The 13,121-nt window shown below is 37.5% G+C and overlaps 1 protein-coding gene across 5 annotated transcripts in view; it reads left to right on the top strand.

Moving 5' to 3' along the window:
* KCNIP4 (potassium voltage-gated channel interacting protein 4) overlaps window positions 1–13,121 on the top strand; it is a 282,324-nt gene that overhangs the window by 264,599 nt on the left and 4,604 nt on the right. For all 5 annotated transcript variants that reach the window (XM_083860837.1, XM_083860838.1, XM_083860836.1 and 2 more), the window contains exons 4-7: window positions 659–729; window positions 8,039–8,146; window positions 9,216–9,320; window positions 9,888–9,950. In XM_083860837.1, the coding sequence (XP_083716963.1) occupies window positions 659–729; window positions 8,039–8,146; window positions 9,216–9,320; window positions 9,888–9,950 (347 nt within the window). The remainder of the gene's footprint in view (window positions 1–658; window positions 730–8,038; window positions 8,147–9,215; window positions 9,321–9,887; window positions 9,951–13,121) is intronic.

Here is a 13,121-nt window from a genome sequence, read left to right as displayed (position 1 = left end):
TCTTACTGACCATTTAGTGAGTCACAGCCAATTTTTCCAAGCCCTAATGCCATGATCATAGGAATTCAGCAGCAAGCCAGCTTTGAGAATCTGCTTCTCAGGTGAGGATTTCCTCTCACCCTGTGAGTGAGCATAGCACCTGATAGCAGCAGTGGCTTTCTGACACGATCAGCTTCAACTGGGAAACAGGTCTGTGTGCAGAGCAAAACCAGTGCACAGGATGCAGCGAGGGCAGTGTCTACTCCCTCATTTAACAGGAACAAATGAACAGGTTCTTCATTGTAAGCACATGAGATACCACTGTCACAGTCAGTGTTCCTGCTAAAACAGGTGGTTTCAGACTACAGTAATATCTCATCTTTGCTATTTGCTCAGGTATCACTGATTAGCAAACACAAGAATAAGAATGAATGGAGATATTCTAGAAGAGAATTTTTCGTTCATGGTTTCTAGCAGTGGGTGCTATCCACGTACTTGCACTTATAACTTATCCCTCCTCTCCTGGCAAAAATGAAGTCTAAATTTCATTGAAAATCTAGTCTTGCTATGAAATTTTGGCATCAAAATATATCTCGGTATCAAATAATTTTAGTAGAATTATTAAATTTTATTAAATAAGATGTGCTTACTGTATTTTTTTTTCTGCTTTAAATTTTAGATTCCACAACATATGCACATTTTCTGTTTAATGCATTTGACACTGATCACAATGGATCTGTAAGTTTTGAGGTAAGTGATGCCATTGGTTATTTCTATAAAATTCAATAATATGCCATTCCTTGTAAGGAAGTCCAGTTTTGTGGCTGGCTCACATTAGGGAAAATTTAGCTTATGTGACTCAAGTTCTTCCAATGTAATAACAAAAATCATTGCCTTAAAATTGTATATTCCATAATGGTAACTCAGACTGTGCTACTACATAATACTTTTAAAAATCTGTCAATTTAAAAGGTAACCCAATTTATACTCAAGTTACCTAAAATAGTTCCCCCTGTCTGCCTTTGCAAGATGAAGTCTCTGAACTACAACTAATGTTACAGGGATGACTCAGCCAAAATTGGATTTTTCATACTTAGTTTCCAGAAACTTCTAGAAAAAGGCTTTAAAGCAAATGTTTTTGAAAGCACAAGAGTTAGAAATTCATCCTTCCTCCATTTAACTGCCCAATCTTTTTTCCCAGTTCTGCCTTTCCCTGGTAAGGCTGATGTCATCCATACACTATAATAGAGAAAAAAGGGACATTACTGCAATACTGTAGATAGGAGCAAGGTGTACAAAATACTGCAAAGGAGATAATATTTTAACCTATAGAATTTTTTTGAAAAAGTCAGGTAATTTGCAAAAGGATATGTTTGTTTTGTCATGTTTTCTTTTGTTTTGATTATAATGAACTAATTATTTCCTTACAACTTTTGATTGTATTTAGATAAATACACCCACTTCAAATTTATTGAAATGTCTTGTATGATTTATTTTAGAGAATGATGTTGTGAGGTTATACAGGTTTTTTAAATAAAAATCATTAATTAATGTAATAGTAAGAGGATTTTCCAATCAGGTGCACTGTGATCAGAAATCTATACCCTAAACTAAAATTATAATCAGATAAATTTTTTATCATTATTTGCATTTATTTAATAAAACACATGAACCCTGTCTAGCTTTTTCCAGCCAGATGAAGTGAGTGAAATCTATGTGAAACTAGGAGCACGAATGGATGATTAGTTAATGTCTTCTGTACATAGGCTAAATATGCAAGGATTCTTCTGATCAAATCACAGAATCATAGAATTTTTTTGACTGGAAAAGATCTTAAAGATCACCCAGTTTCAACCCCTTGTCATGGACAGGGACACCTTCCAGTAGACCAATTTGCTTCATCCAACCTGGCCCTGAACACTTCCAGGGATGGGGCATCCACAGCTTCTCTGGGCAACCTGTCCCAGTGCCTCATTACCCTCACAGTAAAGAATTTCTTTTGTATATCTAACCTAAACTTCCCCTCTTCAGCTTCAGCAAGCACATTGAGAAAAAATATTTTTAGAATTAGTAGTTGAAAATATTTCTGCAGTTATCATTAAAAGGAATGGGAATGAGAAAAGCTTTTGTACTTTTTCTGGTCAATTTGTTGACACTTGTATTTTAGACAGAAATTTGTAAGAAATGCACTAGATTTTGAGCCCTTTGATTATCTCAGAGTGCACAAAAAAGGGCTTTGGAATAAAATAAATCAGGAAAATAAAAGCAGAGACGCTGAATTTTTGTTCAATATCAAGGCAGACGAGTGATCCAGACTTTCATGTTATTTGCACTAATTTTGAATCCAGCATAACTCTACTGCTGTCAAAAGACTCTTGCTTCTGTGTCCTCATAGCAACATTATGCTTACAAACTGTATGGTAACTATTCTAAAAGCATCCTCCTGAAGTTAAAAATGTATTTTTTTTTTCTAATCACATGAAAATAGCTGTGAAATGGGAAAGAAGATATTGTAACATGTGCAAGCTACAGTCATCTCATTTTTGTCCTGCTCCTTTTAATCCTACGTGCAGCTGTGCCATTTTCTTTCTATTCCAATCTTTATTCTAGTTTTCTAATTTTGCATTAGAAAAACAACAAAAGTAAGCAGCTCAAAGGGTAGAGAGGGATTAATTTAAAAGTTTGGAGAAAAAAAATCATCATTCTTTCCAAAGTACTTTCTATATCGAAGTGTAGGAGTAAACACAATTTAATATAATTACCTATGATGAAAACACTCTGGGTATCTTCTGCGTGAAAAAAGATTATCAAAATCTGAAATGATTACAAAATTATTTTGTTGATAAGAATGACTTTTGTGTGTGTGTGTGTGTATGTGTATTGCACTCTGAATTTCCCATAAAGCAGTGATAGCCGGAGTTGCAGGTAAAAAATTATTTCCTTTAGCTTTTTGCTCTTTTTTCCTCAAATTTTCAACCATCCACAATGAAATGTTAAATCTGAGCAGAACTTATATGCACACCTCAATTGATATTTATTGGTGAGATTGTTTGGTGAGATTGCTGTGTCCTTAGACTTTTGTCATCCCCGAATCTACACGCTCTTTGGTACCAGCCAGGATCTCTAAGTGAAGGATTTATGTAGCATAAAAACCAAAGTTATAAAATTAGGTGCTTGAACTTATCTCACCTTATCCCATGATTGTATGAATTTTGAGACTAGTTTATTTCATTAATTTTGTGAACTACTTTTGCTTTAATATGACAGAGTTTCTGAAGACCCAGTGACCCAGCTATTGGAAGGCTCTTTGGGCATGTTAGTGAAGTTCTTTTTTCCATTAAACAGAGACAGATATAGAAGCAAGGTTTTCATTTGCTGTATGTATTGTCACTTAGCCAAAATGAAGATCTGGCCTCAAAGCTATTTACACATTCAGAAAAATGGAGGCTAATTCACTTTAGTTACATTGTCAAAGATAAAGCTCATTGTACACACATGCAAATATCCAAATCAGTATCCTTCATTTGTTGTAGATGCAGATTAAGGTTATTCTAAATGTGACCTTACTGAAATTCATTCAATAATCCCACAAATTCTCAGCGCATTAAAGCACAATGCTGAGCCCAAATACAATGGTGATGTTTAAAGATTTCCATCATATTTAATCAAAACCAAGCTCATATTGGTTAATAAATTAGCAAGCATGCTAACTCTCTTCCATAGAGGAGTACAGTTCTTAAGATCAAACACAACTTCATATTTCACTAATAATAAAAGCAGTGTCCAAGGCAGTATTATCAAGGCAGCAGTCAAATGAGTCATAGAATCATAGAATGACTTGGATTGGAAGGGATCTTGAAGATAATCTCATTCCTCCTCCCTGCCATGGGCAAAGACACCTCCCACAACACCAGGTTGCTCAAAGCCCCATCCACCATGACCTTAAACACTTCCAGGAATTGGGCATTCACAGCTTCTCTGGGCAACCTGTTTCAGGGCCTCATCTTCCTCACAGTGAAGAATTTCTTCCTTATAGCTAATATAACCCTTGTCTCTGTCAGTTTAAAGCCATTCCCCCTTGTCCTGTCCCTACATGTCCTCATGCAGAGTCCCTCTCTTGTAGGCCCTCTTTAGGTAATGGGAGGTGCTCTAAGATGTCCCTGGAGCCTTCTCTTCTCCAGGCTGAACAAGCCCAACTCTCTCAGCTTGTCCTCACAGCACAGGTGCTCCAGTCCTCTGGACTTGCTCCAGCAGGTCCATGTCTTTTGGCCCCTGAGCTGGATGCAGTCTTCCAGGTGGGGTCTCATAAGAGCAGAGAAGAGGGGCAGAATCCCCTTCCTTGACCTGCTGGTCATGTTTCTTTTGATGTAGCCCAGGTCATGGTTGGCTTTGTGGGCTGCAAGTGCATGTTCCTGGTTCCTGTTGAGTTTGCCATCAGCCAATATCCCCAAGTCCTTTTCCTCAGAGCTGCTCTAAATCCATTCTCTGCTCAGCCTATATTTCAGCTTAGGATTGCCCTGATCAAGGTGCAGGACTTTGAACTTGGCCTCACTGAATTTCATGAGATTCACAACCGTGATTCTGTGGGTTCAACACAAAAAGGTTTGTCCATGTCATGTAGGAAATGAGCTCATTTTTTCTTAGTGCAGTGGTGATCTCATAAGCATTTTGACACCATCTGATTTAAAGTAGCTACAAAGAAATGCATTTCCTTTTAAGAGAAGTTCTTTCTCTGTGACCTTTCTTTTACATATTACCAGGGCTCCACCACTTCTGTGACATCACTTGATTCCTTTTCACAATCCTAAAATCTAAATTTAAAAATGGATTAAGGTTCCTGCCTACCTATTTCTGGCCTTGAAAAAAACATAAAGGAACACATCACCAGGTGGAATAATTTTAAGCTTTCCTATGGATTTGAGACAGCACACTAATAAGCGTGTTAATTAATTTATTAATGAACTAATTATCCCCAAAGATTTACTGAGAGATAAAGCAATCAGAAAGTCATCAACAACCTTGCTAAGAGATAATTAATCACTGCTGAAAAAAACCCTACAAATGCAAGTTCATCCCAGATGACAACCAGACATTCTCTACAGCTGTAGTGCAGAACAGAAATGTCAGCAGGCTCTGAGTACACAGAGGCTCTGGTACAGGTGCAATGGTGCTGCATTTTGCAACCCTTCAGTGACACATCCCTCTTTTTTGAAGAATCAAAATTAGGCACAGAAGGAGGTCTTAACATGTATTAGCATGCTCTGCAGGAAACTGGCAAGTTACAAGCAGGAAGTTGAGGAAAGGACTAAAGGCAAGTAACCAAGGCAGACACTTTTGTGTTTCTAACTTCACTGTCACAGACTGGAGAAAGACCCAACCTAGAGTTGTGTCTCAGCCCAGACTTCCTGTTTGAGGCTGCTTTGTCACCCTAGAACAGAAGCACCTCTCCCCATTAGGTGTTCAGCTGAGCATGACCATCCCTCCCAGTGGGCAGTGACTGCATCCTCAGAGGATGTATGTATCTGAGTATGGTGAAATTTTCTTAAACAGGCTCTAAAAGTAGAATTCCTCTCTCCCTAGAAATTAAATTTCTAAACCAGGACAGAAAACATCAGCTGGGTGCTCTAACACTGTAATGGGAACTTTTATTCATGCTCTTTGGTAAATGGTGCCAGATTTGTGCATCACTGAGTTTTTGGTACATGCATAAAGATGGGCAGCTGCTCCCTGAGTTTAGCTCCTTCCCTCAGCACTGCTGTGTTACTGTGGCTTTCTGCACTGGATTATTAGCTGAACAGCTAGAATGGCTACACTGCTCCTTACACACACACACTGCCTTCCACCATGCAGAGCATTTTCAAGGCTCTAGCCCAAAATACCATGTGGATTTGGCCTAAATCCATTGAATCAGATACCAAATTTCAGTATGTTCTATTACTGTGTTCTTCTGTAGCTTGAAAGTAAATATGTGGAAAAGACATCCCATCCTTGCTGGTCCTTACCCAGCTCATCACAACTTTTTACAATAAATCCTCTCTATTGTTCCTGAGATGACTCCTGCATGACACTCAGATAAAGGCAGTGGACCTGAACTATTTGTGATCCCAGAACATGTTGATGCAATATGGAAGATGAATCACTGCTGCAATGTTTAGAGCATGTACCCGGAAGGTTTTTGAGTTGTCTCTGCTTTTTAAGAATGCCCAATGCCATGAAAAACATAAAGTCAAGGATTTTATTTTTTTAAACTGATGGCATAAGGGTAGCCTTGGAAAGGGGGGTAAAAATGACTCCAGAAAGCCAGCTAACACAGCTGGTGCATTGGAACAAAGAGAATTGAACAAGAAAAGAAAAAGAGATGTATTTTAGATAAAATAAATGCAAAAAAAAAAAATGTTGCTGTACTAAAATAAAAATAAATTCACAATTTTTACATATAATCTAAGAAAAGAATGCAACTGAGAACTTTCACAAAGGACTTAAGAAACTATATCAAGAATGTAAAACTGTGCAGAAAAGATTTGAAGACACGGTACTGAATTAAAAAGGTTAATTGCTAATGCTGTAATATGATCGAATCTGTTCTGAATTTCTTGAACATTTTAATGTTTAATAGTACATTGTAAAAGAACTGTTTGGAGATTTGACCCTCTGACCCTCAATTAGTCATTGAGATGTAGACAAGATGAGCAAAATTCTTTCAAGATTCATGTATCCATTTACTCCAAAGGGCACATATATCAGTAAGACAGAAATTTGTGACAGACTAAGAAAACCCAGAGCATGCCAATTGAATTGTTAAAAAGACTGAAGCTGTCAGAAGAGCTCTTCTGTGCCTACTAGACCACCTGAGTCCATATCTGTGTATACTTTAGGACATCAGGTATATTTATTTGACTTTGTGGTTCACCACACCTTTTACATTTATGTCTAACCTCAGTGTAGTCTTTTCCACTGTTTCTGTGTTAGACAAAATGCAAAACCTTGCTGGTGCAAATAAGAAAGATTTCAGCTTTCATTGTCTCTACTTTAACATTACTTTAGAACTTCCTGTATGTCATTGCCAGCAGTGCAGAAAGGCACATTTACAGGTACACACTTGTCATATTCTGCTCAACCTATTATGAAGGCAATTTCACATATTTATGGGTTCATATGCTTATCAAATGAAAAGAGGTGGAGGAGATGGTTAGGGAAAAAAGCACTATTGTTTACAAAATATTAACATGTCAAGAAATACAGAAAAGAGGCGATGGGAGCTGATATTTTTCTCCAAGCTGAAAGATTCTCACTAAATGTAAATGAAGTTTGTGCTGTCAAAGAAGTATTTATTATGAAACAAAAAATTATAATAAAATATTACATATAAATAATCTCAAAATCCTACTGATTCATTTCTGTGGAATAACTCTGTAGCAGTAGAGACTTGGTGGGTCACAAAAACATTAGGATGGTACATGGACATGTAATGTATTTATTATTCCCTATCATATTTCCAATAAAAGTATTAAGAATTGAGGTGTGCAGTATCATACATGAAGTTTGAAATATTGACTGCAGAAGATTGATCTAAGAGATCTGGGAACCACACGTTCCACTTTAACAAGGTACAGATTTTACAAGGATTTAACGTTCCTTAGCACATATTTCTCCCCAAACTGGTCTCCTGTGCTTAGATTAATCTAACTACCAATTAAGCTTTTCTTGGACCATTAAACCATGGGGATGGATTCTTCCTGGTATTTACTTCAATAAGAACTGCTTACATGAGACATTAGAGGACATTTCAAAGGACTTTAGAGACATTTTCAGAGGATACAACCACAAATTAAATATTATGGTTTACTTTATAGAAAATTACTCAATTTAGTTATTGATCGTGAGTGTAGCAAATAGTGCCCAGATTGTTAATCCAGCAATCACCAGCACTCACAGTGAAGCAAAAAAATTTGAAACAACACATGTTTTCATACTTCTGACAAATGCATTATTCAAAATTTCTGAGGATCTGAGAAAAAATGCTTATTTCCAAACTGACCAAGACCTTTTATCTACTTAGGATTTTGTTATGGGTCTCTCAATTTTACTCCGAGGGACAGTACAGGAGAAACTGAACTGGGCTTTCAATTTGTATGATATAAATAAGGATGGATATATAACTAAAGAGGTAAGGTCTACTTCTTACTGTAGTCACTGAAAGTAAAGCTTGTTAGCTAAGTCCTGCATTCAGAGAAGAATGGTTTCACTATCAAATCGAACAGTGTTAACAAGTTATCAGATATTATGAAGTAAGACACACTAAAAATTAAAGTAATTCTCTCATTTTAAAGGCGTATATGGACATTGAAAAGTGAAAATCTTTGCAGAAATTGAAAAGTTCAGAATTCTTCAGAAATTATGTTTTTGAACATAATAGGTACAGAAATAATTGGCTTCAACTTACGCCTATGTATTTGGCCACACAGTCCCTAGAAGAGATTGGTAGGATATTTGGACAAAAATTAATTAATTATGTAGGCAGTAATTGTCATTCATTTTATGAATCTGCTTCTAATAATTTTTACTTGAAAAAGAATTTATAAAGAAAGATTCCTTTATCTTTTATTCTGCAAGGATTCAAACACATACTTAAAATAAGTGGGACTTTCATCAAAATATATGGAGAGGATTTTTTAAGTGGGGTTTATGCAAAAAATTACACTTTACACTTTCAGAAAACAATTCAGGATCATTATAAAAGAGTAATCTATAGAATAATTTCTTAGCATACTATAGATGGCCTGTTTTTATAATTATTAAAATTTTCACAATACACTAAATAAAATTCAAAGATTTTGATATAAAAGAATTTTGCATAAGTGCAGGTGTGTGCATGGGTGTTTTTATTTTCTTTGGGGAAGAACCTGATGTGCTTTCACCATTCACTTGCCGTTACAGAACTTTTTTCCTTTTTATTTTTATTCATAAGCCATTAGGAGATTCTTTCCACAATCCATGAACTTGCACATATTAGAAATAATTTAAAATTGAAATCATACATCTATGTAAGCTGAAATCAGATGCTAGAATTTCTAGGAATTAAGTACTTCCTGAAGCTGTTCAGTTAAAAAAAAAAATTAGGTGAATCCTAAGATTTTATTCTAAAATGTAAATCCTAAAAAATATTTATGTTCTGAGTTAAAGCAGTGTCTACGATGCACATTACATTGCAGAAACATAATTCTTTTCCTCTTCAGGAAATGCTTGATATCATGAAAGCAATATACGATATGATGGGGAAATGCACCTATCCTGTTCTCAAAGAAGATGCACCTAGACAACATGTGGAAACATTTTTCCAGGTAAGATGAGTAACATAGAAGCCAAAAAGACTCCTCTGTGATCAAGCAGAGAAAGATTTTCATTGTTACAGTATATCCTTCCAATTCTGTAATCCTTTCTATTCTATGATTCCATCCCAAGTTTCCCAGATCTACTTATTACACCCTGTTTTTCCAACAACAAGCTCTTTAAGCATAGTCCACTTACTATGATTTTTGGTTATTCCTAGGCTGACATATAACTGAAATGAATAATGAAAAGGGCTTGTTTTACACAGGAATTTGGGTGGAGAAACATACGATAGAGGGTTAACCCTGTCTGGATGCCAGGCACCGAACCAAAGCCTCTCTCTCACTTCCCCTCTCAACTGAACAGGGGAGAGAAAATCTGCCAAAGGGTTCAAGAGGGTATCTATCATTCCTGAGGGGCTCAGCCTTGGCCAGCAGCATATCCTGGAGCTGGCTGGCGTTGGCTCTGCTGCTCATGGGGGAAGCTTCTGGCAACTTCTCACTGTAGACCTCCTGCTACCAAAGCTTGGCCACACAAAACCCAATTTCTATATTTTTTTATATTTTTTTTTAATACAGAAAATGGACAAGAACAAAGATGGAGTAGTTACCATAGATGAATTCATTGAGAGCTGCCAGAAAGTAAGTATTCAGTGTTAAGTAGTGCATGTGTATCTGTTGGCTGTTTCTATCATAGCTCTTTACAGATTTCTGGACTACCAGTGAGGGTGACCTTAATACCAGAGACAGCATTTTCCCAAGGTGGTTTATCTATGTACAGCATTACACAGAAACACTAAACGATGGAAATAAATTTGTGGCCTGCATCTTCGGAAGAAGTGTTATATACAAGCTGTCATTGCTTATTAGACAACTGTGCCAATATCCTTTCTTTCTTTAATAGTGTATTGTTTGCACTTGGTAGAAAAAAGTTTCTTGACATTTACCTAAATATTTCTATCTTCTGCCCATGTTGGAGCACACAGTTTTGTCACAACTGACATATAATCATGGCATTAATAATATTGCTTGAAAATTTTTCATCCATGGGTGAGTTTCTCAGTGAGTTGTGATGTGCTTATAAGCAGTGAAGCCTTATATAAAGAGATAGCAAGGAGTTTGCAAGGTGTTGGATGGCAAGAGTTAACAGCAGATAAGTTCACACCAGGGCAAGGATGTGAACTGACTGTGATTATCAGCCACAAGCCTTTAGGATACCGAAGTGGCTGTCAATTTCTTTCAACTGCTGGAAGCAGCTCCTGGCCCTAGAGCCAAGATGGAGAATTTCTGAAGCAGGAGTTGCAAACTGTTTTCACTCCTCTGCTCTTCAAAAACAGCTTGTTCTCAGACCAGTAGATAATATGAGGAAAGATAAGTTGCTTTTTCATAAATTTGAGGAAATCCTGTTAATCTTGCAGTTAAAATTTGCAAGAAAAAGAAACATGATAGAGTATAAAATAAGAATGACTAGCCTTTGGCATGAGAAGAGGTTCATAGAGTCATAGAATATGCTCAGTTGGAAGGCACCCACCAGGATCATTGAGTCCAGTTCCTGGCTCTACACACGACATCCCAAGATCAAGGTTGTTGTGTATAGTAAAGCATCACATTAGACATAGTGAATATGATAGGCCTGATTACATTATGTGAATTGATGTGGCAAATAAGCCTGATACTAATTTTTACAGTGACTAAGAAGTTATGGTAGTGGTCTACTGCTACCGTGCCCAGCACACAGAGTCCAGCAATATAACCCTTGCTTATTGCTTCTTATTTTTTATATCAAGAACAAAGTAATAAAGAGACAGAAGATAACAAGACTACAAGAATAAATGCATTTAATGAGTGATATTTTTAAACTATTTGGAATAGGGAAATCTCTAGCTGCTCAAAGATGTTCTAGAAGCAGTCTATTCTTATATGCATCTGTAGCTATTTGTTGGAGTTGCTCTTATGAGTGCAGCTACCTAGTAAGCAATATTTTGTTTGATTTTAATCCACTGATTTTCGGGGATGAAAGACAGCCAAGAGCTCTGCTAACTGTGGCTGTTCTGTGTATCCTTAGCAACAGGCACTGGGTAGTGCCTCATCTGTCAGCAGTGCTCTATTGCACTGACCACGGTTCCAGCTTGTCAGTCGTGTTCAATACCAATGAAAAGCATTTCCTCTGCTCACACTGTGATCATCAGAAACAGAGATGAGATTCATTTCTCAGCTGAAGTCTGTAGCATTCCAGAAGCTAAAAAACACATTAATCTGCATATGACAGCAATTATGGTGATGGGCTGAGCGATTTATTGAAAAAGAAAATTAATACCTTTAGTAAGGAATCACCTGCTCTCCTTATTCAGTACAATTCAGTCTCTCAAGTCTGTTAGAAGATTTATTTACCTGTTCTAAGTATTCAGAATACATGTGAGAGAGATGGTCTCTAAACTGTGGCATGATGGAGACACAATGAATGCTAGAGAATGCTACAATAGTCATCATGCTACTTATCTCACCTTCCTTTGCTTTTAACTTCAATGGTGGCTAAGGTTTTTTGATATAAAAAGTGTCTTTCTGCCTAAATTTTTGTCTCTCTGCCATTTAAGAATGGTTCTTTTAAGACTTCTTAAAATGTGTAATTCATGTTTATATTGAAGTTTGGTTTTAGAAATGAGGTTTGGGGTTAGGATTCATAGAATCATAGAATCTACTGAGTTGGAAGAGACCCATCAGGATAAAGTCTAATTCCTGGCCCTGTGCTGGACACCCCAAGAATCAACCCATGTGCCCAAGATAGCATTGTCCAAAAGCTTCCTGAACTCTGTGCACGGCTTGGAGCTGTGACCACTGCTCTGGGGAGTCTGTTCCAGTGTCCAGCCATTGTCTGGGTGAAGAACCTTTTCCTAATACCCAACCTAAACTTCCCTGACACAACTGCAGGCCTTTCCCTCAGGTCCTGTCACTGGTCACCACAGAGAAGAGATCAGTGTCTGCTGCTCCTCTTCCCATCATGAGGAAGTTGTAACTGCAGAGAGGTCTCCCCTCAGTCTCCTCCAGGCTGAAAAGACCAAGTGACTTCAGCTGCTTCTCATATGGCTTCACCTTCAGAGCCTTCACCATCCTCATGGGCTCCTTTGGATGTTCTCTAATAGCTTTATGTGTTTCTTATATCGTGGCACCCAAAACTGCAATTTTCAAGGTGAGGCTGCCCAGCTTGGAGCAGAGCAGGACAATCCCCAGCCTCGCTGGTGATGCTGGGCCTGATACACCCCAGGACAAGGTTGGCCCTCCTGGCTGCCAGGGCACTGGTGGCTCATGTTCAACTCTCCCCTGACCAGGATGACCAGGTCCCTTTCCATGGTGCAGCTCTCCAGAGTTAATGTGGCTACGCCCTTTTCAGGATTATATATTTTACAAAGGAACATGGCTGCTGATTTTAAAACACAGCTGCAGGAGAACCTTTTCTTAACATCCTGATAGGTATGAGATCTAAAAAAGTACGGCTAGAATTCTTACATAGACCTGAAATGTCTTCTGCCAGGAAAAGGCTGCAGGAGCCTTTTCTTTGAAAGTTATCTCAGGCAAGATTTGCCAGTCCCTGAGAACGGGCATTCCTCTACTTTCAGTTAGAAGCCAAATTAGTGAGTTTCAGAAGTACATCCCTTTTACTCCTGTTTTGTAATAACTAAAGGAAATGTGACATTCTTACTTTACAAGCATAAGGAACACGGCAAAACATCTTTCAACAGAGGTTCTACTTCAGGTTCCTGGGGTATGTTCTGAGATTTTTTTGTAGCATCAAGAGACTCTGGTGTGTTTTTAAAC

The sequence above is a fragment of the Zosterops lateralis genome (assembly GCF_965231275.1).
Source record: "Zosterops lateralis genome assembly, chromosome: 5".
In the NCBI taxonomy this organism is placed as follows: domain Eukaryota; kingdom Metazoa; phylum Chordata; class Aves; order Passeriformes; family Zosteropidae; genus Zosterops; species Zosterops lateralis.
The sequence above is the reverse complement of the archived record's forward strand: the minus strand, read 5'-3'. Positions and strand labels throughout refer to the sequence as shown.